At 52.0% G+C, this 26,275-nt stretch overlaps 11 protein-coding genes across 11 annotated transcripts; 4 read left to right on the forward strand and 7 right to left on the reverse strand.

Moving 5' to 3' along the window:
- Window positions 1-46: 46 nt before the first annotated feature.
- On the reverse strand, window positions 47-2,156 carry BBK36DRAFT_1135491 (GMC oxidoreductase). The gene has a single exon (XM_024892662.1). It carries the CDS (start codon window positions 1,702-1,704, stop codon window positions 73-75), a length of 1,632 nt encoding a protein of 543 aa, XP_024748870.1. The 5' UTR covers window positions 1,705-2,156; the 3' UTR covers window positions 47-72.
- A 1,713-nt stretch (window positions 2,157-3,869) lies between these two features.
- Window positions 3,870-5,396, forward strand: BBK36DRAFT_1159699 (aldehyde dehydrogenase; the record flags this gene model as incomplete). Its single annotated transcript, XM_024894224.1, has 1 exon — window positions 3,870-5,396. The coding sequence occupies one exon, from the start codon at window positions 3,870-3,872 to the stop codon at window positions 5,394-5,396; it is 1,527 nt and encodes a 508-aa protein (XP_024748871.1).
- A 198-nt stretch (window positions 5,397-5,594) lies between these two features.
- On the reverse strand, window positions 5,595-6,644 carry BBK36DRAFT_1120577 (NAD(P)-binding protein; the record flags this gene model as incomplete). The annotated part of the gene is made up of 1 exon (XM_024890714.1): window positions 5,595-6,644. One exon carries the CDS (start codon window positions 6,642-6,644, stop codon window positions 5,595-5,597), a length of 1,050 nt encoding a protein of 349 aa, XP_024748872.1.
- A 2,417-nt stretch (window positions 6,645-9,061) lies between these two features.
- On the reverse strand, window positions 9,062-10,170 carry BBK36DRAFT_1120928 (alcohol dehydrogenase; the record flags this gene model as incomplete). Its single annotated transcript, XM_024890758.1, has 3 exons — window positions 9,062-9,344; window positions 9,402-9,831; window positions 9,888-10,170. 3 exons carry the CDS (start codon window positions 10,168-10,170, stop codon window positions 9,062-9,064), a joined length of 996 nt encoding a protein of 331 aa, XP_024748873.1.
- Window positions 10,171-11,407: 1,237 nt separating this feature from the next.
- Window positions 11,408-12,425, reverse strand: BBK36DRAFT_20337 (NAD(P)-binding protein; the record flags this gene model as incomplete). The annotated part of the gene is made up of 3 exons (XM_024897892.1): window positions 11,408-11,750; window positions 11,822-12,170; window positions 12,227-12,425. The coding sequence occupies 3 exons, from the start codon at window positions 12,423-12,425 to the stop codon at window positions 11,408-11,410; spliced, it is 891 nt and encodes a 296-aa protein (XP_024748874.1).
- Window positions 12,426-13,241: 816 nt separating this feature from the next.
- BBK36DRAFT_1169268 (hypothetical protein) lies at window positions 13,242-15,190 on the forward strand (the record flags this gene model as incomplete). The annotated part of the gene is made up of 6 exons (XM_024895292.1): window positions 13,242-13,290; window positions 13,347-13,841; window positions 13,973-14,232; window positions 14,300-14,415; window positions 14,464-14,827; window positions 14,879-15,190. The coding sequence occupies 6 exons, from the start codon at window positions 13,242-13,244 to the stop codon at window positions 15,188-15,190; spliced, it is 1,596 nt and encodes a 531-aa protein (XP_024748875.1).
- Window positions 15,191-15,447: 257 nt separating this feature from the next.
- Window positions 15,448-15,836, reverse strand: BBK36DRAFT_1141514 (hypothetical protein; the record flags this gene model as incomplete). Its single annotated transcript, XM_024893452.1, has 2 exons — window positions 15,448-15,753; window positions 15,786-15,836. The coding sequence occupies 2 exons, from the start codon at window positions 15,834-15,836 to the stop codon at window positions 15,448-15,450; spliced, it is 357 nt and encodes a 118-aa protein (XP_024748876.1).
- Window positions 15,837-17,158: 1,322 nt separating this feature from the next.
- Window positions 17,159-19,212, forward strand: BBK36DRAFT_1202046 (hypothetical protein; the record flags this gene model as incomplete). The annotated part of the gene is made up of 5 exons (XM_024897195.1): window positions 17,159-17,250; window positions 17,332-17,859; window positions 17,915-18,100; window positions 18,164-18,441; window positions 18,494-19,212. Coding segments are annotated over 5 exons (1,803 nt in total), but the record flags the coding sequence as incomplete, so codon positions are not given.
- Window positions 19,213-19,318: 106 nt separating this feature from the next.
- Window positions 19,319-20,497, reverse strand: BBK36DRAFT_1141516 (NAD(P)-binding protein; the record flags this gene model as incomplete). The annotated part of the gene is made up of 4 exons (XM_024893453.1): window positions 19,319-19,393; window positions 19,460-19,804; window positions 19,869-20,402; window positions 20,456-20,497. The coding sequence occupies 4 exons, from the start codon at window positions 20,495-20,497 to the stop codon at window positions 19,319-19,321; spliced, it is 996 nt and encodes a 331-aa protein (XP_024748878.1).
- Window positions 20,498-21,328: 831 nt separating this feature from the next.
- BBK36DRAFT_163376 (NAD(P)-binding protein) lies at window positions 21,329-22,295 on the forward strand (the record flags this gene model as incomplete). The annotated part of the gene is made up of 3 exons (XM_024897739.1): window positions 21,329-21,626; window positions 21,712-21,959; window positions 22,050-22,295. The coding sequence occupies 3 exons, from the start codon at window positions 21,329-21,331 to the stop codon at window positions 22,293-22,295; spliced, it is 792 nt and encodes a 263-aa protein (XP_024748879.1).
- Window positions 22,296-22,473: 178 nt separating this feature from the next.
- Window positions 22,474-25,063, reverse strand: BBK36DRAFT_1135492 (amidase). Its single transcript, XM_024892663.1, is given in 4 exon segments — window positions 22,474-23,610; window positions 23,684-24,111; window positions 24,355-24,815; window positions 24,826-25,063. 3 exon segments carry the CDS (start codon window positions 24,621-24,623, stop codon window positions 22,577-22,579), a joined length of 1,731 nt encoding a protein of 576 aa, XP_024748880.1. The 5' UTR covers window positions 24,624-24,815; window positions 24,826-25,063; the 3' UTR covers window positions 22,474-22,576.
- Between the last annotated feature and the right edge of the window lie 1,212 nt (window positions 25,064-26,275).

Below are 26,275 nucleotides of genomic sequence, written 5' to 3' on the forward strand. Positions count from 1 at the left end.
CTCATTTACCTCTACTTTTTACCTTCGTAGTTCAGAAAATCTATGTGCTAGTGAAGCATAAGGGCATCTCATCTATAGCTTCGACGGCTTGGGCTTCCAGCCCTCCTCCATGGCAATCAGCTCTGCGGCTCGCTCACCGATGGCCAGCACCGTAAGCATGGGGTTGATGGTAGGCATTTCGGGAAATACGCCGGCGTCAGCAATGCGCAATTTGCCGATACCCCGGACCTTGAGCTCGTGGTCCACGACTGCGGCCTCATCCTTGGTCACGTCGCCCATCTTGGTTGTTCCGGCAGGGTGGTAGACGGTATGGGCGACACGGCGAGCGTATTCGCTAATCTGTTCGTCGGTCTGCACCTTAGGACCGGGCGCAACCTCCTCCTTCAGCCACTCCTTGAAGGGGCTTTGCTGGGCAACTTTGCGAGCCGCCTTGATGCCGGCGACGAATGTGGCGGCGTCGTAGCCTTCGGGGTCGGTGAAGTACCGGAAGTCCAGCGCCGGCTTCACCGCGGGGTCCGCCGAAGTCAGGTAGAGGCGGCCACGGGATCTAGGCCGGGGGATATTGGGAGTCATGCAAAAGGCATAGCCGTCTTGAATCCTGCGGTAGCCCAGCCGTTCTGTGTTGAGTGTAAACGGAATCTGGTAGCAGTGCATCATGATGTCGGCAGCATCACCGTCGTTGCCGGCGGCGTTGGTGGGCTCTCGGCGGAGAAAGAGACCGGCATCCGAGTCCATGGTTGTCTGGTTAGGAGGAACCGGCTTCTTGAGTTCCCAAATGATGATCGTCTCGGGATGGTCGAGCAAGTTTTCGCCAACTCCGGGAATGTCCTTGACAACAGGGATTCCCAGTCCCTCAAGCTGTGAGCGAGGGCCAAGGCCAGAGTGCAGCATAAGGCGGGGCGTGTCTACAGCACCGGCACAAAGGATGATTTCCTTCCGGGGCTTGAGCACCACTCTCTCGCCAGAAGCCAAGTGAACAACGATACCGCTAGCCACATCGTTCTCGACCAAGACTTTGGAGACGTGAGCCTCAGTCAAGATGGTCAAGTTCGGCCGCCGCTCCTCACCGCGCAAGATGGGATGGATGTAAGCGACAGACGCGCTGCTCCGGCGGCAATCATCCGGGTTGTAAGAGACGTTGAAGAAGCCCGCACCCTGCGTGAGCTGGCCCTTTTCGCGAATCTCGGCGTTGAAGTCGTCAATGACGGGAATGTTGAGGGCAGAGGCACAGGCTTGAACCCAGTCCTTGCACAGCTGGTTGCGATGGCGTGCATGAACGGGCTGGAAGGTGTTGCGAAGGTTGTCAATGTGACGGGTGACATTCTCAAAGGTCCAGCCCTTGCAGCCCTGAGCCACCCAACGGTCCATGTCATGGCGGAATGGACGGAAGGAAATGAGTGTATTGTGCGAGGAGCATCCTCCAAGGACCTTGGCGCGAGAGTGTCGAATATGGCTGTTACCCATCGGCTGCTCTGTCGTGCCGTAGTCGTAGTCCAAGTCGCCGCCCAGCAGGCTCAGCCATTCCCGCAGGTTAAGGACATGGTTGAGGTTAAAGTCTGAGGGACCCGCCTCGATCAGGAGGACACGTTTCTCGGGTAAGTAGCTGGAGAGTCTCGAGGCAATTACACAGCCGGCAGTGCCTCCGCCAACGATGATGTAGTCAAAGGCAGAGCTGCCATTGCTGGGAAGAGAGCGGGTGGTCATGATGTCGTTGAGGCTGATGAGGATGGAGGAGTAGATGGATGAGTGCGTGTCTTGCGAAGGCGGGGAGATCTTGAAGAGTCTGCCCTGACTAGGGATGGAAGGAAATCGGACGCCACGACGCTTGTTGAAGCCTCAAGTTACATATGAAAGCCAGCCGAGGGCTTGAACAGAGTTTGGTCTAATCCGTCCAGACTATGTGTAATCGACAGGATGGCTGCATCCAGCAAAACCAGTAGGCCAAACTCATGTGAACAGGGGAAAGCGGCGATATTTATGAGCGTGATAGACAAAGCGAGTCAGCCTCAGCTGCATATCCCTTGGCCTTGGTCCTCGGCCAGAGCCACCGCTGTGGTCCTTTGCAAATCCAAATCCAAGGACAAGATGCGATGGACGCTAACGGGGCACGGCTGGCACCGGGCTCCCGAGTCGTCATGGAGCAGCATGGCCTCGTTTTCGAATCGTTTTGCGGTGGAGACGGAATCAGCGGATTGGAGTGTTATGTGTGCCTCTCCTGGCAGACGATATGGTACGAGATGTTACCAGATGGAGACGGTCCCTGATTGAAAAAAGAATCTCACGCACTTTTACCCAATAGGATCGATCTTCAGGGTTCCTGTCAAAACGAGTCCCAAAGTTCGGCGCCACGGTTTCCTTTCACCGTCTGGAGAAATTGGAGAAGAAGGGAGAATTGAAATGGCATCTTGCCGCACAGTGTCTGAGGCCATGACGTCAAAATCCAGTTCTCTATCAAGACATTGTGGCCCATCCCAGCAGTTGGTCCGAGGTCTCCAGGGCGAGCAGCACAGTGTGCCAAGAACGACATTCGTCCGCCGGCACGAATTGCGGGGAAGAAGCCGGTGTTGATGCTGTTTATAAGCCAGTTCGGGCGGTTGGTTTGGTGAGGAGATGATGATCTTAGCTGAAATGAGGCGTCGGAGGAGTTTGAAGCCAGGCTTAGCTGATGCAGGAGGGCGGAGTGGAGCATGACTAAGGGACGGGGCTAGGTTGATCCGGGCAGTAATGCGGATGCTGATTGGCTGTTACCTGAGAAGGATCTTGGCTCCCCACCCAAAGTACCTCGCCAGCCTCGCGCTGTACAGTTGGCGTTACTGTATCGAAGACCAAGCCACGAACATATAGCGGTCGTTTGCATCGAGTCTCACTGCTAGCAGTACAAGTAGTAGTCGGGACAACTATTGCTGCGGTGGCTGTCGAGATTTTCAAGCACAGCTGAATTTCCCAGATAGAGCATTAGCCCCAACAGTGATTTAGAAGCATGAATTTCGTGTAAGTCCTCGCGAGAGACTTAACCACTCCCTCTTTGCTCATTGCCAGACTCCAATACATTTCACTCATTTTGTTTCGTCAACAACCATCACCTACAGTACCTCCCTTGCGTCCCTACCATCTACCCGTTGAAATCGTACGAGAATGCACGGATGCAGGACAAATCCTTTGCCTCTCCCTGCCAAGCCGAGTCGGCTCAGCATCTCGGAGGCTCCACCGCCGGACCGGGATAGTCGAAGAGTATTCACTTGGTATCCTCTCATCTCGGCCCCGAGGATCCATCGGTGACGTAGCCCGGCTTTTTCCACCTGTCACTCGTGTCTGTTTTGCAATTCTCTTCATTGCCTGTCTCATGCCTGCTTTCCGGATGCAGGTAAACGCTCTCACGCCCTACAGTAGCGTGTCTGAGCAGTCGTTCTCTAGCACTTTGGCGGTCTCTCAGCCCCAGACAAAAGGCGTTCAAGACTGAAAAGCCCCAGTCTGTTCAACCCCACAGTGACATGCTGTTGCTGCGTCCCTGACAGGTGAGGCAAGAAGTTGTGCTTCGTAGTAGTACTGCATGAAGGCAATACAGTGTTACTTCGTTCTTTCTCGCTCCTCAGTTGCCATCACTTGTCATGTCCTGGGCTAGCAAGAATTACCCTGTCCTAGCCACTGTGGAGACTTGATAGAGACTTGGAAAATACTCATGAAATAGCGTGCCGGTCGACGGAGGTCCCCGTTCCTGAGCCTGTACTGTTGCAGACAAGATCGACGTCACTGTCCAGCTCCTCCCAACTCCAACTTTCTCTCACCAACAACACCAAACTGCAATCTTCATGACATTAAGCATAACCTGTGACAGACCATAGGTTAAGCGCACACAATCGTCTCCCAAGATGACATTCTCAAAAGAAATCCATACTTTCTATTCCGGAAAGCCACAGCCCCAATCCTCTGGATCCCACACCTTCCAGTCCATCGATCCCAGTACCGCCAAACCGCTGGCTACAGTCTACACCACGACACCCTCACAGCTCGACGACGCTGTCTCCTCTGCTCAAAAAGCATTTCCAGTATGGTCGAAAACGCCTTCCCCCAAACGCGCTTCTATCCTTCTTCGAGCTGCCGCCATTCTGAGAGAGCGAAACGATGCGCTCGCCCGCACCGAGATGCTCGACACCGGCAAGGCCTGGTCCGAGACGTCGACAGTTGATGTGGTGACTGGGGCCGACGTCCTCGAATACTACGCGCACTTCATCGCCAACAGCCAGCCCGGCCAGCACACGACACTACGGCCAGACGCATACGTCCTCACCACCCATGAGCCTCTGGGAGTATGCGCCGGCATTGGCGCCTGGAACTATCCGATCCAGATTGCGCTATGGAAGTCTGCCGCCTGTCTCGCCGCCGGAAACTGCATGGTATACAAACCGAGCGAGGTGACGCCTCTCCATGCAAACACACTAGCCGAGATCTACATCGAAGCCGGCGTGCCGCCTGGAGTTTTCAACGTCGTCTACGGCGATGGCCCCAGCGTGGGAGCCCCCCTTGTCGCTCATCCGGGTATCGCCAAGGTTAGCTTCACAGGCCAGGTCAGCACGGGCAGCAAAGTCGCCAGCGAGGCGGCCAAGGGCATGAAGAGCATCACCATGGAGCTGGGTGGCAAGAGCCCGCTGGTTGTCCTCCCAGATGCCGATGTCGACGAGGCAGCTGATGTTGCCATGGCGGCCAACTTCTTCTCCACCGGCCAGGTCTGCACAAATGGCACCCGCGTGTTCATCCCTGATACGTTATTGTCGCGCGTCGAGGAGGCCCTTGTCAAGCGCTGCCGGGAGGGCATCCGAATGGGTTTGCCCCAAGACGAAAAGACAAACTTTGGCCCCGTCGTCAGCTCCGCTCAGCGAGACAAGGTCAACATGTACATTCGACATGGCAAGGAGACAGATAAAGCAAAGGTCCTATACGATGGGGCTGTCGATGCCCAGAAGCACAAACCGACACCCGAGGGATACTGGGTCCCGCCCGTCATCTTCACCAACTGCACCGATGACATGCGGATTGTGCGCGAAGAGATTTTTGGCCCCGTCATGGCCATATTGCCGTACAAGACGCAAGGCAGATCCCAGGAGGAGTGGCTGCCAGAGCTCATTCGTCGGGCAAATGACACCGAGACAGGACTGGCTGCCGGCGTGGTGGCTACGGACTTGAGTTTGGCACAGAGCGTGGTGAAAGAGCTACAAGCTGGTATAACCTGGATCAACACCTGGGGAGAGTCTCCGGCTGAGATGCCCGTTGGCGGATGGAAAATGAGTGGCATCGGCGTTGAGAATGGCTTTGAGGGCATCAAGGCTTATATGCGGATTAAGAGCACCCTGGTTCAGCTCGGCAAAGGAGCGACAAAGGGTCTGTTTGCCAAGTTGTAGAACACGGTTTGGTGTCTGTATATGCCGAGGTATTGTTATGATTGCAAGTAAACATGTATCTATAGAGAAAAGGCATGATAGCGCAAATCTAGAGTCTTGAGACATTGCAAGGGCATATTCACGTCCATGTTAAGAATAAAGTTGGACTGATGGCTCAGAAGGGATTAAAAAGGATGCCTAATCTAGGTAAATGCATTCTTAAGCCTTGACAATCTGGAGATACTGGTCCACCAAGCTCTTGACCTGCTCTTCATACCCAGCAAGCTTGAAACCAAAAGTCTGCTCCGTCTTCTTACCGTCGAGGCGGATGTAAATAGTTGGCTGCTTTCCAGTCGTCTTCAGGAGTCCCTTCTCGATTGCTTCCGGGTAGTTCTTCTTGAGGATGGGAATGGCTTCTTCCCACGGCTTACCGTCAACGCTATCCGCCACGGCGAGGAAGGCTTGGTTGCCTGGAATCTTGGGATCCAGAGCCAAGACGTGGATCTTTGCAGCGTCGTCAACCAGCACTGAATTGCTGTGGGCTCCGACAGTGGTCTGAGAGCCTCGGAGGAAACCCAGGAGGACGGAGTTGGTCGAGCTGGACTCGAAGTCCTTGGGCGACGTGGCCAGCTCGTCGTAGCCCCAGATCCAGCCGGGAAGGATGCTGATGAGGTCGAAGTTGGGCTTGTTCTTTGCGATCCAAGCCTCGGACTCGTTCAGAGCAGCGGCCTTGCTGGCGCTGTAGGCCTGGAACTCGGACTCGTAGGGCCCCTTGTCGACGGGAATGCGGCTCTCGGCGGTGAAGATCTTGTCGTCTCCTTGGCCAAGGTAGTATTGCCAGGGGATATTGGCGGCAACGGAGCTGGTGATGACAACGCGTCGAATGGTGCCAGCCTTGCGGCAGCTTTCAAGGAGCCCAATCGTCACTCGGACAGCAGGCTGGATGAAGTACTCGTTGTACTGCTCCTGAGTAACAGCCTCGCCGCCAAAGCTGGGGATGGGAGAGGCGCAGTGGATGACATAGGTCGCTCCCTTGAGGGCTTCGTCAAAGGCACCGGGAATCTCCATGTTCTCGACGATAACGTGGGAGAGCTTCTCTGCGGAAGGGTTCAATGCCTTGATGGAGGGCGAGTTGAGGACCTTACTGGCCTTGGCGGCGGATCGGACGACGATGCGGACGTTGTAGCCTGCTTCAAGGGCCAAGACTAGGGTCTTGAAGCCCAGGAAGCCGGTGGCTCCAGTAAGGACGAGGAGGTCGTTCTTCGCCATTGTTGGTAGATGAGGTTGCGGGTGTCAAGAAGAGTCGCTGCTGTGATAGTGATGGTTGTGGCAGTTGTGATGAAGTGCTCGAGATATATGTTATAAGTCTTTTTCTCCATGGCGAGGATTTCAGCAGATACTTATACAATATCGTCGAGCGTGCTTGGAAGAAGAAGCCATCCTCAAGATTAATCAGCCTCCGCATATTCAGGATTAGAAACCCAGAAGTTTCCATTCTACAGCAAGACCAAATTGTCTCTCATGTTTGTCAGGCGTAGTTGTTCCATCATCAACAACTACCACCATTTGCAGTTTCGAGACAGCGGTGCAGTAGCAGCTTACATAGCTTTTCTCAGCTCTTCAACCGACACCTTGTGGCGCGCAGGATTGGTGGAGCTTATGCACCAACTGCCCGATTCGGCAAATGGTCTACTAAGGGGACGAACCTCGACTCTGGGGGCCTTCAAGGATCCCGAGGCTTTTCAAATGTCGAAAGATTGCAATTCTTGGGAGACTCCGGCAAAATGGCTGCAGATTTACAACAAATATATCAAGAATGAAGACGGAATTATGTTCTTGTCCAGATTCCTTGTCGCAGCATTTGGGCCAAAGCGGCGTGACAGTGTTTCTCGCTGTTGAATTCTTGAAGGCGCTTAACTTGGAGATTTCATGAGTATGGTCGTAGCACTACATTGTGACAACTCGGCAATGATTCTATAACAAATGAGGTAAAGGGTCTTATGAGCATATTGACTAGTAGTTATCATGAACAACAGGATGACTACAGTCATGTTGGTCTCTCACGTGAAAGTCGACAAGCTGTCCATAGCTTCACGTTTATGCTTTGTGGGAGAGTAAAGGGAATCATTATGAACGCATAACGTGGTTTGAGCGGAGACGAGCCCGCTTGGAAATCTCGCTATGCTTAGAAATCCAAGAGATGGTTCACCAGGCTCCAAACATGGGCCGCATACACTTTTAAGAAGCCATGTCCCACGTCGAGATGCAGATGGAGGCGGCCATCAGCGTTGGCTAGTCTCTTGAATGTGATCCAGCTGCTGCTTGTAGGAATTAGCATGCCGTCGTTCGCGACAAGGGCAGAATTGTTGATCTCGTGCAGTCAGCTGTGGGAGCCTCCAGATGCATCCTCCAGGATCGCCCAACAGAGGAAAGCATCAGTATGGGCCTCCGTCTCTTCAGGCCCGACATTGTCCGATCCGTTGAACGATAGGTCATCATGCGCTTCCACCACTTATCGCCCTAAGATTGCTTTTCTGGTGTAAGAGACTGGAAGCCCTCCGAGAAACCGATGCATGCGCTCTTCTTCATTGTTCGAAGCCGTGGCAAGACGTCCCAACGTGACCGAGTCTCCACTCTCGGCGCCTTCCCCGGGGCTGGGACCAGCTCTAGCTAGAATGAGTTTGTGAGAAAGATCCGGGTGGTTGAGCGCCGTTAAGTGAGCCGCAAGTCTGCCATAGAGAAACCGAGCAGGCCAAAGCTGTGGAATTCCGAGGAACCCGACAACTCGGGCAACATTGTCAGTCTATTCGCAAAGGAGTCTGAGAAGGTGCCGCTGCTCTTCCAGGCATGAAATGTTGGAGAGACAACAAAAGGACGGTATGTTTGCAGCTGAGCTGAGGCGAGATGGAGAAACCTGGTGCCGCTGACCTCAGCAGTTGCGTGAGCTGCTACGTTGATGTCGTGCCTAGGTATTTAGAGTTGCAATAGTCGCGGTAGAACATGTAAGTCAACGAAGGGGCCTAAAGCGAGGAGTGACTCGATGAAGGTTGAATATAAGGTGATGACAAGGACTCTCACATCTGACGAGACTGGTTAACATACATAATGACCGAAACTTCGACCGAAAGACGCGAGCATTGCCTATATACGATTCCATGAGAACTTAAGCTGCCAAGCCTCATTCGCCAAGCAACAACTACGGGACCACCCTAAGCTTTCACAATGATAGTACAGGACGAAGTATCATAGCTAAACTAAGCATCAATAACTGTTAAAATCTACCATTGCGGTGCCGCGATTGGATGGGTTTGCAATACGTCCGGGAGCGTCTCTTAGCCTAGTACTCCGTAATTGTTGACCAGTTACCCTGAATTCATGGATCGCTCTCTTACACTCTCTGGGTACTGTCCTTTTGCAATGATCACAACGTAAACTACCTATATCGCAAAGCAATTGTGTCTTGGTGATTTTGTATTGTGCCCAATCGATGTGTCCGCAGGGAAGCAGCTAAGCAGGACGGCTCGACACTGCTATAAGCCTTACTATCCGTTTACGATCTCTTGTATTCTTATTTTCGTAATACAGCTTCAAGATCAGAATGCAAAGTTTGCTTTTAATATAAGGTGACTCTAGTCGCTCGTAGTGACAGCTATCTATATGTATTCTGTTCGCTAGATGTCCACGGGTTACTCCGCCACCAAGACACCGCGGTACCTCATCTTGCCCTCTCGCAGTACTTTCATCGCATCCTCCACACCCTGGGTGTTCAATGGCCATGTCATGATGGTTGGCTTGATTCCATGCTGCACCGCAAAGTCCAGCATCTTCCTGATCTCCGCTCGAGGTGCTCCAGCCGAGCCCTGGATGCTGATGCCTCTCGCCATGAGCGGCAGCATTGGCATCGGAGGCGCATCGAAGCTCACAATCAAGTTGTAAATCTTGCCGGCCGATGCCGTAAGCGGAATGATACTGGAAATCGAGTCTCTTAGTATGACTCTATGCTCAATGTCGGACCTATTAACTTACCGGCTGTAGTCGGGTTGCGCATTTCCGCAGAGCAGCATGTGCCTGACCGGCTCGATTCCCTCTAGAGGGGAATCCGCGTGTAGAACATGGAACTCGCTTGCGCCTAGCTTCATCGCGTCCTCTCTCTTGGACTCGCTGCTGGAGAAGACGACGACCTTGCAGCCCATCTTTGCTCCGAACTGGATGGCCAAGTGTCCCAGGCCGCCAACACCAACGATGCCGACGCGATCAGTCGGGCGGATGCCATACAGAGCAAAGGGCGTCCAAACTGTAGCTCCGCCGCACATCAGTGGAGCAGCATGAGCACTATCGAGGCCATCGGGAATCTTGTGGAGCGCATCGGCATCCCAGACGGCGTGGCTGGCGAATGAGCCAACGTCATGGTCATGGATTCCGAATTCTGTCTTGTTCTCGCAGTACGTGTCCAATCCTCTCGCAAGGTTAGCGATATGGTCCAGCCGGTCTGAGAGCAGTTGGATAACACACCTGTAAGGCAGTATTGACACCGTCCGCACGTCTTGTGAACCCAGCCGAATCCGACTCGATCACCAACCTTGACGGTAGTAACGTCTGGGCCAACTGCCTCGACAATGCCAACTCCTTCGTGGCCTAAAACGATTCCGTTGTGGAGATAGTGTTCATCTGTTCCACACAGGCCAGAGTGTGTGATTTTGAGATAGGCCTCGTTGCGGCCTAGTTGTCGGCTGGAGGTGCCTTGAACGACTTTCCCGCTTTGAGATCCTCGTTGGACGGTGAAAGTGACGCTCATGATGGAAAGTGTATCGACGTCTGTTTGCCTCGTTGTGAGATGGTGAGCTGGTTGAGTAGATTGTTCTTGAAGATTGTCTTGCAATTATGTTGATAGCTATGCGGCGATAATATGAGGGTGGACGCTGCATTAAATATCTCTTGCCATACACTCGAGTTCCATTGCGCTGAGAGCGCCAGGTAGCATCAGAAGAAACATGGAATGCACCCTTGCATTGAAGTAAATATTCCCGATAACTTCAGGAGTTGGTAACATGAAGTAACTGTACGATCTCATTTCTAATACAAATGGACATGCACAAGGTTGAGGAAACGTCACCAACCTCGGCATTGTGCTGCAACTAGCATGTCTTTCAGCAACGACCTACACAGACGCGACTCTATCATAGCGTGAGATGCGGTTCAACAGCCGAGTCACAGTTGAGTCAGACGGATCCGACAAGTTAAACAACTCTAGACTATCTTGATTGTCGGATGGTGGCAAGACTCGAGACTGTTGTCTAAAGCGGGAAAATCTGGGGATCCTGGTGCAGAGAGACTAAATGCAACTAATGCAGACCGTTTGCTCAATCAGGAAACTTTTTGAATTGGGGGGTTTCAATGTGGAGCATCGTCTATCGGGGCAAGCGCTCAGAGCTGCTTTGTATGTCCGACGATGGGGGCAACAGGTTACAGCAGGACAACGTCGGAGATCGAAGGAACCCGCCCTGCTGTTACGGAACTTGCCGAGGAAGCATAGAAGGCTTCTTGTAAGCAACATGCCAGTAGACAGTAGTCATGCGCGTACCTCTGGCTGAATTTGTAAGAAGAGGATAAGCAGAAACTGCATCATGTCAGAGAGTTGTCTACCACTTGATGATGCACTGGTCCAGATCAGCCCTCTTGCTTTCGAATCAGGATCCACGAATACAAGCACAAATATGGGCACCGGGATCATGTCGTTGGCCACGAACATGATCCTCAGAGGTGCTACCCTTCTCTCCCTTATCACCCAGCGAGACTTTCTCAATCCTAACCATTTCAGGCCTGAGCTGTTGACCGTCAGCATTGTCACCAGGCTTTACAGCAGCTTCACAGGCCGACTTCCAGTCACCAGTGGCGAGAAAACCATCGAGTACTTCATGCTGTCTTTACGGAAAGAGCACTTTCAGTTATGCATGTCATTTGCTCTTATAGTTTCATTATGCGCAGGCGTTCTTCATGTCCAACAACCGGGGTTATTCATCTAGAAACCTTTCTTAACCATACACCCGCCGGAACGTTTCCTTCACAGACTCCGGTCGAAATGAGAATCTGTCATTGTCCAGCTGTCCAGGAACGATTCCGTTTCCGGAGGCAGCCAAAGGCTTAACTGACCACATCAGTTCGGCCGCTTCATCACCGCTCCTTCGGGCTTCGTCTTGCCTTGCGGCGGCCTCCTCTGGATCGAGATAGGTGCACTTGTACTTGACTCCCTGCACCTCGCCCAAGTCATCAATGAACTTCTGCCAGGTGGTCCGCTCTCCGGTGACGCGGATTTCACGCTTTTGGACACCGGGGTTTAGGGGCAGCAGGATGGACTCGACAGTATATCTCGCGATACTAATGAAGCACCCACTAGTTAGAAGGGATTGACAAAGAAAAAAGTGAATGTTCTATAAAACACGACATACTCAGGAATTGATGTCACAGAGATTTGCGCATCGGGACGTCCATATGTATTCGCAACATGAGCTTCGACATCAACGCCGTAAAACGGATCGGCAGCCCACTCGGTGAAGATGCCCGTCAGCATCAGCGTGTAGTAAAAATCCGGATGCTCTTTTGCTTTAGCCGCCAGATGATCGCGGGTGACTCGCTTATCACGGAAATAGCGAAAGGTCTTGAGGCTGTCCTGGGCGACGTCTGAGCCAAATTCCGACGGGTAGAAGTGACGAACTCCGCCTGCGATGGCGGCTTCGATCATGGCGGGCTGGAGTCTCATAATGGCATTGCCTGCTAGAGAGACAACGACTTCAAAGCCTACCGCTTGTTAGTAAACGGCCTGCTTGCTTCTCGATCGTACGCTGTTGGCATACCCTTATATGCCTTTGGGTCCAAAAATGAGCCTGGGACAATGTCGATGCCTTGAGCTGCGGCGTCGGAAAACTTGGACACTTTGGCAGGGTCGGCGAGGATGCCAACCCTGGAGAATTTGGCCTTTTGCTTGACGAACTCTTCTACCAGGGGTCGTCCAAAGGCACCGCCTGCGCCAATAATGAGCACCGAGGGAGCCATTGATGTGATTGAGAAGCTAAGAATTCCTTGAGTGTATATCAACGCTTGCTTGTGATAGTCCTGATGATGTATCACGCAATGATAGATGCTCATTCAATTTCTCCCTTCTCCCCCCTGTATATATATATACGCCGAGGCATAATATGCTTCTAACCATCCGCATCTACGATATGGCAGCAAAATCTAGGCGCCCCTTTGCTCACTAATGAAGATGCTGAGAAATTTAGACTTTTCGCGATGCCAGCTCGTTCACACCGTTTCTATCAGGCCGGCATCAGGCTGCCGAATTAATCAGCGGCTGTCCCGCCAAGAGGCGTCCATAGAGCTTTCACACCATCTCACCTAGCCCTGGCCTGGCTTTGGGCTCTACTTGTCTGCTAATAACTTGCTGTAGGGTCTCAATCTACTGGCATTGTTCAGGTGGAGAGTGACACGCCAGATTCTGGGACTTCTAAAACAGTAGGTAGAATTCTATTCGATAGGCAGGGGCTGGGCAAAGAAAATGATACGGGTCGTTGTTTTGACTAAGCCAACCAGCCATGGTGCCAAAGAGAGAGGGGCAAGTTTACGAGCTAATACGAGGTGTTGGAGAACGGGACGAGGAGAGATTAATAATGTCCATCATTGTGCTTCATCATGCCTGCTGAGACTGAAACAATCCAAGGTCTGGTTATTCTATTCTATCCACTTATATTTCTCTTTCTTCCCATTCAGCTTTTCCACTACGCAATTACTATAATTCATGTATAACCTTGGTTGACATGTTACGACTGGTCAACCCCAATTGCCAATTGCCGCTTACTTACACGCCTGAACATGAGTGGAGAGAGGATATTCGGGGCTTCCGGATTCGTCCATAACAACGGTATGCGTCTCTCTTTTGCTTCAGTTGCCACAGTTGAGTGTTAATTAGGGGCGCAGTTGTGGTAAATCTCTCGTCCAGGCCCCACGACGAGAGGCGTACTTACACTGATGAATATGATGTACAACCACTCGAATTCGTCACAGTTACTGGAACATCAACAAACGCTCCTCATAGGGATGTATCCAGAATAGTCCGCAGTCAGGCTATGCGGGACTACGTTTGGAGACAGAACCATCCCGCACTAACAAGTAAAATGGCTGCTGCTCATCTTCAGGAGAAGCCGCAGCGGATATTTGAAAGCAAGTTCAGGGTCGGTTCGAAAGCACGACAACAAAAGAAGCCTGCAAAACCAAGACGTTCCATCAAAGGGCCAAGAACGAACAAAGAATGCAATTCGGCAAGTGAGGCGCAGCTGATCAACAGGCCATGGTTGATTCGCCAGAGTTTGATGCCAGACAAGAACCTCCTAATGAGGGGTGGAGCATTTTCAGATCCTTTTGACTCGTTTCAGTTCCCGCTGGGACCTGAGGGCGAGAGATTCTTACTCTACTGTGAGTGCAATGCCCTTGACTTTTGTTTCATCACGCCACTTCTTTCGTAGATCGGTTTGGCTCTCAAACAAACAAACAAACAAACAAACTCGTTTTAACGAGAAGATTTGGCTAATCGGTTCATTACACAGATCAGCATGCATACAGCGTCAACTGTATCGCCCTCAATCTCACGCCTGAATGCTTTTACTACGTAAGAGAAGAGGTTGCCATGTTTCATGCGGTCATGTACCTTGTCAGCCTCGATTACAATCTAAGATACGGATTCATCGATTCTCCTGGAAGCCTTTACCACGGAAGAGAGGCATTTCGCTTGATTAACAAGGGTCTCGAGGTGGGTGTCATAAGGGATACCCTCATTGCTGCTGTTTCGTTGATCATTGCAAGAGAAGTGAGACTTCACCCAACACATTCTCGCCCCGGATTCCTTACAGGCTCGACTACTGACATGACGTTAGAATATTGCTGGGCAATTTGATCAGGGCAAAATCCACATGAAAGGCCTTCAGTTGATGGTTGAGCATCGAGGAGGCATCAAGAATATAGTTCCAGGACACCGAGGAGTGGTAACATGGTAAGCTTGCACTTGACACCGGCTGATCCAATGCTCACCGTAATGTAGGGCTGATTTATCTTACTCCAACATCTGGGGGTCCAAGCCATCATTTCCACTCCCCTTGGAAGCAGACCGGAGCGATACCAGTCTGCCTGATAGCCTCCAAGATAAAATGCTCTCTCCGGAGAACATCTTTGGTGCTGCTTCACCCGTAAATCCAGCTTTACGTTCCCTCAGACGCATATCTACAGCCTTCAGTTCAAAACACCATGCTGGCCTGGATCGAAAATCAATCGGCGAGCAGATATACAGCGTCGAATGCGAGCTCCTTGCTCTCCGAAATGATAAATCCGAAGCGCTCAAGGGTGACCAGTATATCTCTTCTCGTTCTGTGCTGATGGTTATTGCAGCCTACACATACCTTTACATGGTGCTGAGGGAGCTGCCGATTCGATCCCAGCTGCTGTACAAGTTATCTTAGGAGCTAAGAGAGTCCCTTAATATGCAAGATAAAGCCTGGTGGAACTCTATCCCATACAGACAGCGGTGGTTGTTATGGGTATTGTTTGTGGGATATGGAGCTGCATCCGAATGGAGCGAGAGACGGTGGTTTATCGAAAATATGGAACCACTTGCTACATCGCTCATGGTTTGGACAAAGGAGGAGTTCCAAATTGCGTTCAAGGGAGTAATATGGGAAGACTCGCGCAAGGAGCTATTAGAGAAGTTGTGGAGGGACATATCCCTACGAGATAGGTCTGAGCTGGGGAATCTTGCACCGTCAAATAGCTAGTCGAAGCCTACGCAAGGGCGAGATGGAAGACATACGTCTCGTCCCTTTTGGATCAAAGTTGTACCGGATCAGACAACCTATTGCGGAGTCTTCTCATGCCTTCTTCTCTGCGGCGAGAATTGGGTCTAAGTCGAGGCAAATGGCAGCTCGGCTCATGATCAGTCCTAAAACGGCCATTTTCAGAGGCGCTTGTATTCCAAGGTCAGAGTTCGGAGAGTTTTTCGCGGAAGGGATTGTGACAGCTCTGTAACGGTGCATCAAGAGCCAGACCTTCGTGCCAGATGCTCAGGCTTGTATCTCAGATCGCAGACGCCCTCGAAGACTGTCATATCCCAACTCGGTAGCGGCAGAAGAGTGTAGACCTTGGTGATCGGCTCTGCTGGAGTGATTGGCAAATGCGCCTTGTATAGCTGGTTGTCCTGCGGGAGATGGCAGATGATCGTAATGCCTGGAGATGGCAGCACGTTGCCATTGGTGTCGAACTTTTTGCCGGTCCGTTTGGGGGTTTTGGAATGGATGCTCTGTGGAAGATGGCGGAAGTTGAAGCCATTGCCGCAGGATATCTATATGAAGATGCCTGGTAGATGAGACGTACCGATATAGCACGGATGAAGGCAGCAACGATGTAATTGAAATGAAGATGCATATAGCAGCGATATCTTCTCTTGCGCTGTGGACCGCTCTTTGATCTAGCGGTATCTAGCGTTAGGGGAAGGAGGGAGAAAGAAGCTGAACGGAGACTCAAGAGTGATTGTACAAGGTATGTATATCCAATATCTTTCCTCCGGATATCGTGAAAGGGAACGCAATGTCTCAGATCCCGCAATTGGGTGCCGTGAGGCTTATAACCTGTCGACGGCTATCTTCAGCAGAGCATCTGGAGTGATCCTGATGCCAACAACCACTTTAGCCGAGCTCGAATGGATGCTGAGATTTCTAATTCATGCAGCTTGCAGGAGCTCGATTGCGTAAGCTGCAATATCAAAGATGTGTGAGATCTTTGGACTTCGTCTGATAGCTACATATCTCGTCCTTTTGCCGAGGCGCTGTGTCGCTTTCTGGCATAGCTGGAGCGCTCTGCAATCTCGCCAACACACTGCCACAGAAGCCGCTGTACTGAACCGGGTCTTGCGGGATCCTTTTGAGATGGCGGGATTAGTGTCGAAGATTGACCAGGGTGCCCCAAGCGTCCGTGAGGATCGTGAAGGATTGTCTGTTGGACGATTGTAACCCGAACGGTGTTTTGAACGGTATCGCCGATGCGGAATGAGTCAAATTCGGAAAATCCTGTCTCTGGAAATGGTTTGACAACCTCATGGCCTTTAACATGAAGCTCCTGTTGCAGGGGACTCGGCACACAACAACATATGAATGACCACTGGTATGTCCCATTGAGGCATCATGCCGAGTGGCAAAGGTTGAAGAGGGACAACGACGGGGCAATTCTGAATAAATAGGAACAAGAAAGGATCGGGAACGTTACAAATAAGTCCACCGCACTCGTGAGTCACCCAGTCATGTTGAAGCAATCCACATCAACCTTCATCTCACGGCTCTTGAACCAACAGCATTAGACGCTATATCCGGCACCCACACGGATGTAGCATCCCCGCCGCCGTCTCCCTACGTAAGCAAGCCTCATGACAAACCACTTCAGTTACATGTACGTACAGCGTCCTCATTCAATGGCGTCCCTTGTTCTCTTTCTCAAAGACAACTTCAACAACTTCACAACTCAAGACTTACGTCAACCGTCTCGATTCTGCATTATTTCATGTTCCCGGCCTTGATATCGGCAATACTAGTTTCCTCAATGGACCGAGACTCATCAGCAACGCGAAAGCCCGTCTTGAAGCGGAACTCGACCGCCTGCGAACACTGCCGTGCAGCCAAGGCCAAGTGTCAACCTAGTGAGCAGCCGGGCGTGTGTAGGAAGCAAGTGTGGAACAGAAACAAGTGTCGGTTTTCCTTTTACTTATATCCGACAGGTGTCTTGCATCGAGGAGAGAGTGCGTGTCTCGGACCAAGGCTCGGCCTCGTAGAGCACGGAGAGCGGTATCGTAAGGCTCACAGTACATGAATTTGGTCTGAGTCTTTTATCTCCTTGACACCTCTCTCTAACACATTGCTTCTCATCGCAGAAGCTCAGATGCGGAACCGTCGCCAGAGGCTCTAGGCCAGTCCAGCACGTTCAGTATCAACTATCTTGTGCCTCCCCGGCCAAATGTTGATGATGGCTTCGCGACTCTCCGTGAAGTGCACAACAGTGCGTTTGACAATTTGCTCGAGACCAACTTGACGAACGACATCCTGCAGACGCCGAGTGAGTCCATCTGCTCGACCTCGTCAAGCCAGTCTCGCTCTCTTTTCGACACATGGCGGAAGCCCCAATTCAACTTGGCTTCAGCCGAGGCTCTCCTAAACTCCTTTGACTGCATGGTGGACTACATACCCTTTGTATCCCTGCCTGCCGGCTCGACCGTCACGCATGTGGCTTCCACGAGGCCTTTTATTCTACTGGCCATCTTGACCGTGGCCTCAAGATCGAGAACTGTGCAGAAACACTCGTTGTACGATGAAGAGTTTCTGAGAGTTCTGGGCCTCAAATATGTGTCAGGCGGAGAGAGAAGTATCCAGTTGTTACAGGGCTTGTTGATATACTGTGCATGGTAAGTCGACCGATCTGATATGGCTCCCCTTCTCCCGCTCACGGATCGCCACTAGGTATCCCTTCCATCTGAAGCCTAAAAGCGCACAGTTGGCTTACTGCGTCCGTATGGCTGCGGACATCATCCATGAGCTCGGCCTGGATGAGAATTTCCTCGCATCTAATGTGTGGGGGCAAAGAGTGACAGAGGAGAAACTGGATAAGATTCGTGCTTATCTCGCCTACGTGTATCTCGTCTCTACGTGAGTCATTCTACACTGATATCATTCATACTGTGGGCAATTCTAACATTCGTCTATTGTCAGATACGTCGTTGTATGGAAAGGAGAAAGATGCGTGCCAACTCGCCTCCCTCCTTGGGCCAACGTTGCCCTTGACACTCTGGAACAGAATGCTCAAACAGAAGGTGACCGCATACTCGCGGCTATGGTACGCTTGTCTATTCTATGTTCCGATGCCTCGGATGCCATGAACGAGAGGGTGAAGGATACTGTGCGAAACAGCCAGTTGATCCTCGTGGGGCTTGAGCAACGGTACCAACAAATACGAAGCAATATCCTAGCCACATGCCCTGCGGCCTTTGGTAAGTAGGATGATGCCAATATCAGTGTGATCATATGCTCACAAAAAGAAAGATAAGGAACCCATTCGAATGCAGACATTGTTCCTCGACATTTTCTTCGACGCCGGCAGCTTACTGGAATTTCCCGTAGCAAAAACGCTGTCATCCGTCGTCAAGAGCGTACGCATCCCGCCGCCAATACCAAATATATACAGCGCTACGAAAAAGATCCGGGCGTACTTGGACTACGTAGGCGACTTGGATGATAACTCCCTGCTCTCGTTTACCGTAAACGACTGGACGCGGCTCATCGTCGTCCTCACGCTGGCATTCCGGCTATCCTTTCCGCTCTACCTCTGTCCAGACTTTAACTGGACTTGGGCAAGCTCTGAGATGCAGCTTGACCAGTTCCTGTCTAAAGTCTCGCGTGATGCCGATACGGCTGTCGCTTCCAACGGCATCCTCTCAGCCAACCGCGTCGTCTTTGGCCTTCTCAAATCAAAGTTCAACCGTCGACTGAGTTCACTCGGGGAGGAACGGACGATCCCAAGCAGCAGGACATTTGGATGCCCCATGATGAGTGGCGGCTCGAGCTTGGCTGACGCACAATGGAGTTCAGAATTCGCGCCGTCGGAACCGTCGACCGATTCTGACATGTCTGACATGGTCTTTCACGATATGTGGACGGCAGTGGCCACGGGATGGCAGGACGTCGGTGATATGCCTTGGGAATCATTTGACGAGCAGCTGAACAGCGTGGGTACTTGTCCTCATAGCGGCTGGTCCGTATAATGTACACTATGATCACAGATGACGACATAATCAGAGAGTATTGTAATGCAATAACACATATATACGTAGTCCTTGCATCTCATATCTGGGTACAGGATCCCTGCTATCAATTACTACTGAACACAGCAGACAAGTCAGTCTTCTCGCAGTACTCCCTAAAGGAGGTCAATCTGATCCTATACTACACAGCCAAATCAGCTCTTAGTTCTGTTCCTAGTTTCGAGTCTAGAATATGCGCATCACGTACCTGTCCCGGCCCAACAATCCCCGGCTCAGTCACCTCATACCCAAACTCAAACGCAAAAAACACATTCAGACCAAACTCATGCCCCAGCCCACCTGGCAAAATTTCTGTAAGCTCTTCGTAGGTGAGCTCATCAAAGCCTCCATACTTGAGACCCTTTGTCTCGCAGATAATGCGGAGGTAATCCGTCCAGGAAAGGTACTCTCCCACAGCAAAGAGGTTTGTGTTCGGAGGGGCTTCCTCAACAAGAGCTTTGACACAAGGGCCGAGATCTGTGCGGACGTCACCAAAAGGGATAGGCTTGTGGCCTGGTCCGGGGCCCATCATGCGATAAGTGCCGTCAGGTTGCTTATAAGCAACATACGTCAGTTCAAGAGGCAAACTATGTGAAAAGACTCTGCGTGAAGCTTACCTTCTTTGGTGTGATAGGCAACCCCCATTCCGTCCCAACCTGAAAATACACCGGAGCCTGAACCTGTGAGAACTTGTCCTTCAGCGCCTCGAGGCTCTGCGCATACACTGCGGCATGAGCCTTTGAGTCCACGTGATACAGCGTCTTGTACTTTCCGCCACTCGACTTGGTCGCATCAGCCATAGAGCTAAAGACATACATGTCCAACGTCGAAGCCGTCGAGGCCGCGGCATCAGCAAGATTCTTCCCATGACTCAGCTCAACCTCATAGCAATACTCCACAAGCTCCTGCCCAGGCCTTCTCAGTTTCTTGCTACGAGAATCATCCCAGATGTTCCAGAAATCAGTGACTCCGAAGATGACATTAGCACCCTGAAAGGCTCTTTCAAGGGATTCGATGTCGTCAAAGTCTCCTTGGACAATTTCTACGCCTTTGGACGCCCATGCTTTGGCTGCCTCGGAGGCGGGATTGCGAGTTACGCCGCGGAGGGTGTAGTTTGGATCTTTTATGAAGGCATCAGCCACGGAGCTGCCCTGGAGGATGATCAGTAAGGAGTAGAGATGGGTGGATGAGGAGGAGCGCTTACTTGGACGCCGGTGATGCCTGTGATGACAATGAGTTTCGTCATATTTCTGATGAGAGGCTGTACTCAGTAAGTCTTGGAGTGCCGTATTTCTGTAAGCTCAGTGATATGACCACGATCACGATCTCTTAGGAATCCTGATGAGAATGGCTTGATGCATAGGACGTGTAGATTTGGATTTGAGTGAGGAGACTTGATGCGTACTGTGTCCTCGACTGGATGTAAGCAGGTTGATATAGCAAGACAAAGTCAATTAACTGCTCTTCTGCATCGCATCTTCTTGCCATTTTATCGCCTTTTTTCTCATCCTCTCCGGACAGCAACGATTCCACGGAAGTTTACTAATCAGTTCCCTTAACTTCTCAACCATAACTATCATAGCTTCAAGGTTGACCCTTAATAGAGCCTCTCTGCAACCAAGTGACAACTAACCATAATCTGTAAGATTTTGGCGTAATTCTCGGAAGAAGTTGCCAAACGTCGTCAATCTATGTGTGGGACAAGGAGGACCGACGTCCTATTTGGGGTTGCCACACTTGCCATTTTAGGCAACCTGGCTGCGAGCGGTTGGCCGCCATCTATTCGATGTACTAGTAGCTGTTGGAGCAGATATTACGGTCTGACAGGTAGTCCTGCGGTAAAGGAGAAGAAGATATCGTGGGAAATGAATTATGGTGTCAATTCGATGACGAGGTTGAGTAATAGAATATCATCGTCAAATTTATTGTTCTCAAGTTGCAGGCACACAGCGGATGTGCGAACTGTGTAATTCTGGTTTATATGAGGGCATATAAGCCATCTTCCAGAGTTCACAGCATAGACACTTCCCACGAGAAGCCGTTTCTTTAACGCTACCAGTCCTTTGAAATATCCAGAATGGCAGACAGCCTCTCCCTCACCAACAAAGTCGCCATCATCACCGGCTCCGGCCGCGAAAACGGCATCGGCGCAGCCATTGCCCTGACCCTCGCCAAAGCTGGTGCTCGCGTGGTGATCAACTACGTTTCCGACGCCACCTCCCCTCGCGCAGAAACAGTTCGATCTAGAATCGAAGCCGCTGCGGGGAAGAATAGTGTTATCGTGGTTAAGGCTGATGTCTCTACCACAGAGGGCTGCAAGATGATTGTGGGAGAGGCGTTGAATAAGTTCAAGGTTGATCACATTGATATCATTGGTATGACAAAGCAGCTTCTTCTTATACCCACAAGGATGGCAACCGCAGAGAAGAAGAATATGAACTGACAAATCTGCCCAACCAGTCAACAACGCAGCCGCCGCAATCATCGGCCCAGCCCTCCGCACCAGCGCAGAGGACATGACCAGGGCATTCCAAGTCTCCGTCATAGGACCCGTCCTCCTCCTCCAGGAGGCCTGCCCTCACATGCCGAAGTATTCACGTATCATCAACATCGGTACCGTAGCATCCAGATTGGGCCTCAGTGCTCTGCCGATTTATGCTGCTGCGAAGGCTGCCATGGATCAGTTGACGTGGTCTCTGGCCCGCGAGGTGAATGATTTCTCTTGTTCCTATGATATAATGTCAAAGAGGAGAAGATTCATAAGCCCTCTGGCATTGGGAACTGATACTTGTTTCTAGATCGGTCGAGACGGCAAGCACATCACCATCAACACCATCGCTCCCGGCCCCGTCAAAACGGACAACCTTCCGGATACCCCCCAAGCCGCGGCCCTGGCTGACTGGCTCGTCTCGCTCACTCGAAACGAGGAGAGAATCGGTACGGCGGAGGACATAGCTGACGCAGTTCTGCTTCTGACTAGTGAGAAGAGTCGCTGGATTACGGGACAGTTTATCTCTGTTAGCGGAGAAATCAATGGAGGTTGATCAATGTCACGACAGTAAAACTGCTAAGACGCTGTTCTGTTATAATCTATCTCAGAAAGTAGCTTGTCCATTATAAGAGATTTGTTAGTTGTTCTTCAAGCTTCCTACTCTCGACATTACACCTGATTTCAAAATTTCATTTGAACTTTGATATTAAGACTATTCATTATGTAAGTGGGTATGTGTATATATCTATATACAAGAGCATATATCATAACGACATGACTTTTTGTACCTTTTCTTGTATTTTTCTATGATGAACCTTGCGTCTGCACAGCAGCTTACAGAGGAACGGGAAGGTTCCTCTCCAGGTAACCGCGCCAGGTGGGCAGGGTGCGCTTGTAGGGCGTGTTGCTGCTCTTCTGCAGGTCCTCAATGGCACTGGCGTACTTGATCAGCTTGTCCTCGCCAAAGGCAGTCTGCAGGATAGCCAGGCCAAAGGGCATGCCGGAGTCGGAGTGGATGCCGGCGGGGATGGTGATGGCAGGGTAGCCGGCCTGGGCGGGGATCTGGATGCTCTGGGCAACATCGGGGGGCACCAGGAGACCGTCGAGCTTCTTGCCCTTGTATGTGAGGGCGTCGTTGATTCCGTTGCGGGTGGACGACTGGCAGAACTCGAGGGCCTGGAAGTAGGTCTCGTCCTGGACGCCCTTGGTCTCGAGAGAGGCGAGGAAGCCGTCCTGGCCGGACCAGAAGGCAGGGGTGCCGTCGGGCATGGGGTAACCGCCCTCGGTGCCGGGGTACTTGTTGTTGTACTCGACAATATCCTCAAGAGAGCGCATGTTGGTGTTGGTGAGCTCGGACAGGTACGACTTGATGTTGTTGTAGAAGTCGACCTTGATGTAGGTGTACTCGGACTCGTTGGGGAAGCCTCGGGTGGTGCCGTAGTCCCAGTTCCAGCCGTCGGGGCTGACAATGGTCTGGTAGTCGGTGATCTCGGTGTTGTTGATGATGGTGGCGCCGGCAGACTCGATGAGCTTCAGGAGGCTGGTCAGGATCTGCTGCTGCTCGGGATCGGCGTAGACCCAGAAGCTCTTCCAGGGGACGCCAAAGGTGGCGCCCTTGAGGGCAGTGCGGTTGGACAGGAACTGCGTGTATCCGCCCTTGGGAGTGAGGCCCTGCTGGGCGAGGGTGTAGTTGTCTCGGGGATCAACGCCATAGATGGCATCAAGGGCGTAGGTGGCATCGCGGACGGTTCGGCCAAAGGTGCCGACGGAGTCCTGGTGCTCGGACTCGGGGATGACGCCGGCGCGGGACGTCAGACCGACGGTGGGCTTGATGCCGACAATGGCGTTGCGCTGAGCAGGGTTGATGACTGTCCAAGATGTCAGCACAGATGAAGCTTATTTCTTAACGCGTCAGCATCTTTTTCTTTCTCTTCAACTCACCACTTCCATCAGTCTCCGTGCCCAGAGCAAAGGCAATGACATTGGCCGCAACACCAACTCCGCTGCCAGAGCTGCTGCCACCGGGGTTGACGGTCAAGTTGTAGGCGCTGCGGCACTGGCCACCGCGGCCGGAGTAGCCCTCGGAGTAGTTGTTGCTTCGCATGTCCGCCCACTCGCTGAGAGCGGCTTTGCCGAACAGGACGGCACCGGCATCACGCAGCTTGCTGACGACATGAGCATCGCGGGGGACGACGCTACCGAGCAGGGCCCAGCTGCCGGCGCAGGTGTCCAGGTTGTCCTTGGAGGCGATGTTGTCCTTGACGATGAAGGGGATGCCGTGCAGAGGGCCCCGGACCTTGCCGGCCTTGCGCTCAGCATCGCGCTGGGAGGCAATGGCGAAGACGTCGGGGTTGATCTGGATGATGGCGCTGGAGAGGAGGATTAGTCATGATGCTTCTAGAAGGTGAGAGGCTACGATGTGACATGAAATAGGGGGGCGCTGATAGTTCTGTTGATGGTGTCACACCACAGGGTCAAGCGAAGTTGAGCCAAGCCAACGGCCAGCCGACCACGGAACATAATGGGATCGACCCGAGCCGAAGATCGATCGATACGATACGATGACGGAGGCACAATTGATACAAATCGATAAGAGCTCGTCATTCACTTACTTGAGGTACTGCTGCGTCTGGAACTGGCGCGTCAGGTAGCAGCTGACCAGCTGGACCGAGGTCAGGTTGCCCTTGGCCATGGCGGCCTGCATCTCGTCGATGGTGGCCTCGTGCAGCTTGAAGCCGAAGCAGTCGGCCATGGGGAACAGGTTGTCCGAGCCGGCATTTTGCTGCAGCGGGATCAGGTTGGGCGTCATAGGGAAGACCTGCGCGACGTCGAGCGCCGCGGCAGCGGCAACGAAGGCCGACCAAGCGAATTGGGACCGCATGGCTGGGGATGTGAGGCGGAAGAGGATCAAGATATCACGAGGATGATATCGAGAAGGGAAGGGGGAGGAGGGAAGAAGGATGGCAGAGGTGAGGGACAAAAAAAAAAAGAAGCGGCAAAGACAGAGAGAAGCGCTCGCAAGGGTATAAATGAGAAACAAAACAAACGGCAGACAGACGAGGTGTTCACGCAACTAGCAGTAGTAGTCCATGTACATGCTCTAATAAACTGCCCGCGACTAGGACCAGATACCAAGCATGGCGGACCAGGAACAGGCAGGTAATCAAATGCGGATATCCAGCAATGAGTCCAACCGGCCGGGACCAGCATAGAACAAGAAGATGCAGAAGAAACAGACCGCTTCAACTGACAATAGCCCGTTCCCTCGTCTCGTAACAGCAGCAGCAGCAGAAGCGACGGATCGGATAGACGGCTGCGGCTAACCTGGGCGTCGCGCCTAGTGCAGGACGGGAAATGGAGAAGATGGAGAAGATGGAGCCTCAATTTACAGAGAAACAACAGACCGCTTCAGAGACATGCTGGGATCAAATCAGACGATAATGGAGGGACCTGTTGGGCGGGCTCAGGTTGGCCATTCCAGCGGCCGAGTTTCCATATCGTACTCGTACGGGTTTCCGCGCCGTTCTCCAGGGCCCATCGAATTCCATCCACAGCATGAATCTTCTTCGCCTCTTCGCCTCACCATCTTGGCTACAGCGGCTACAGCGCGTCCCTCCACCCGGTTAGCGAACGCTCCAGGGGACCTTGGCGACTTGCAGGGGGGGCTTCCCTGCTGGCCACGCACCGGCTGGAGCCTCGCAGGCCGCTACTGGGACTTGGACAATGGTCACCGGAAGGGGCTCCAGAATATCAGCAGAGAGGCATCCAATCACGCAATGAATCGTCGTCAACTGCGTGAGAACGGTGCTTCTGTGCTTGCTTCTTACTAGAGAAGAAGAAGGAAATGAAAGCGCTCCAGCTGTCTAATACGGTGCGTCGCGAGACATTAACAGCTAGTACACCGAGACTTGACCTTGTACTAGAGGGGAAACCAACACGAACCTGATAAGTTGAGTTGAACGTACTTTGTATTACAAATGAGATGCCTGTGGGCTCGAACAAAAAAAGACAGAGGTTGAAGCAAAATGTCACGGGAATACTTGTACAGTATAGACACGGCACGGCACGCACCAAAGCGGGAGGCAAAGAGCATGAATCAGAAAACAAGCCGTGCCTTGATTCAACACAAAGCCTTGCGCCTTCCAGGTCCAACAGGTAACACCAACGAACGAAACAGGCGAGAAAGAGAAGAAAAAGGAAGAGAAGAAAGTGACAAAAGACCCCTGCTAAACTTGAACACGAAAGACCGAAAGGTGGGCGCTCGATGTGGGCATCTCAAGACTTTGTTCGGCCCAGCCGGCGAAAAAAGAGCGCAGCCAAATCCGCGGGCAGGGCAGGCTATTAGGTATCCAGTTGAGCTCGGAAAACGACCATGAACTTGTCAAACGAAGCTGCATCAATGCATCAATGACATCCTCCTGCGGCCTGCATTCAATAGTCGATATCGTACGATGGTTGACTCAGGCATAAGGGAGTTCATGTTGCTGCAATTTGATATCTGCACCTTGTATGGAGGCAGGGCGCGCTGAAATG

This window comes from Trichoderma citrinoviride (genome assembly GCF_003025115.1).
Source record: "Trichoderma citrinoviride strain TUCIM 6016 unplaced genomic scaffold BBK36scaffold_8, whole genome shotgun sequence".
Taxonomy (NCBI): Eukaryota; Fungi; Ascomycota; class Sordariomycetes; order Hypocreales; family Hypocreaceae; genus Trichoderma; species Trichoderma citrinoviride.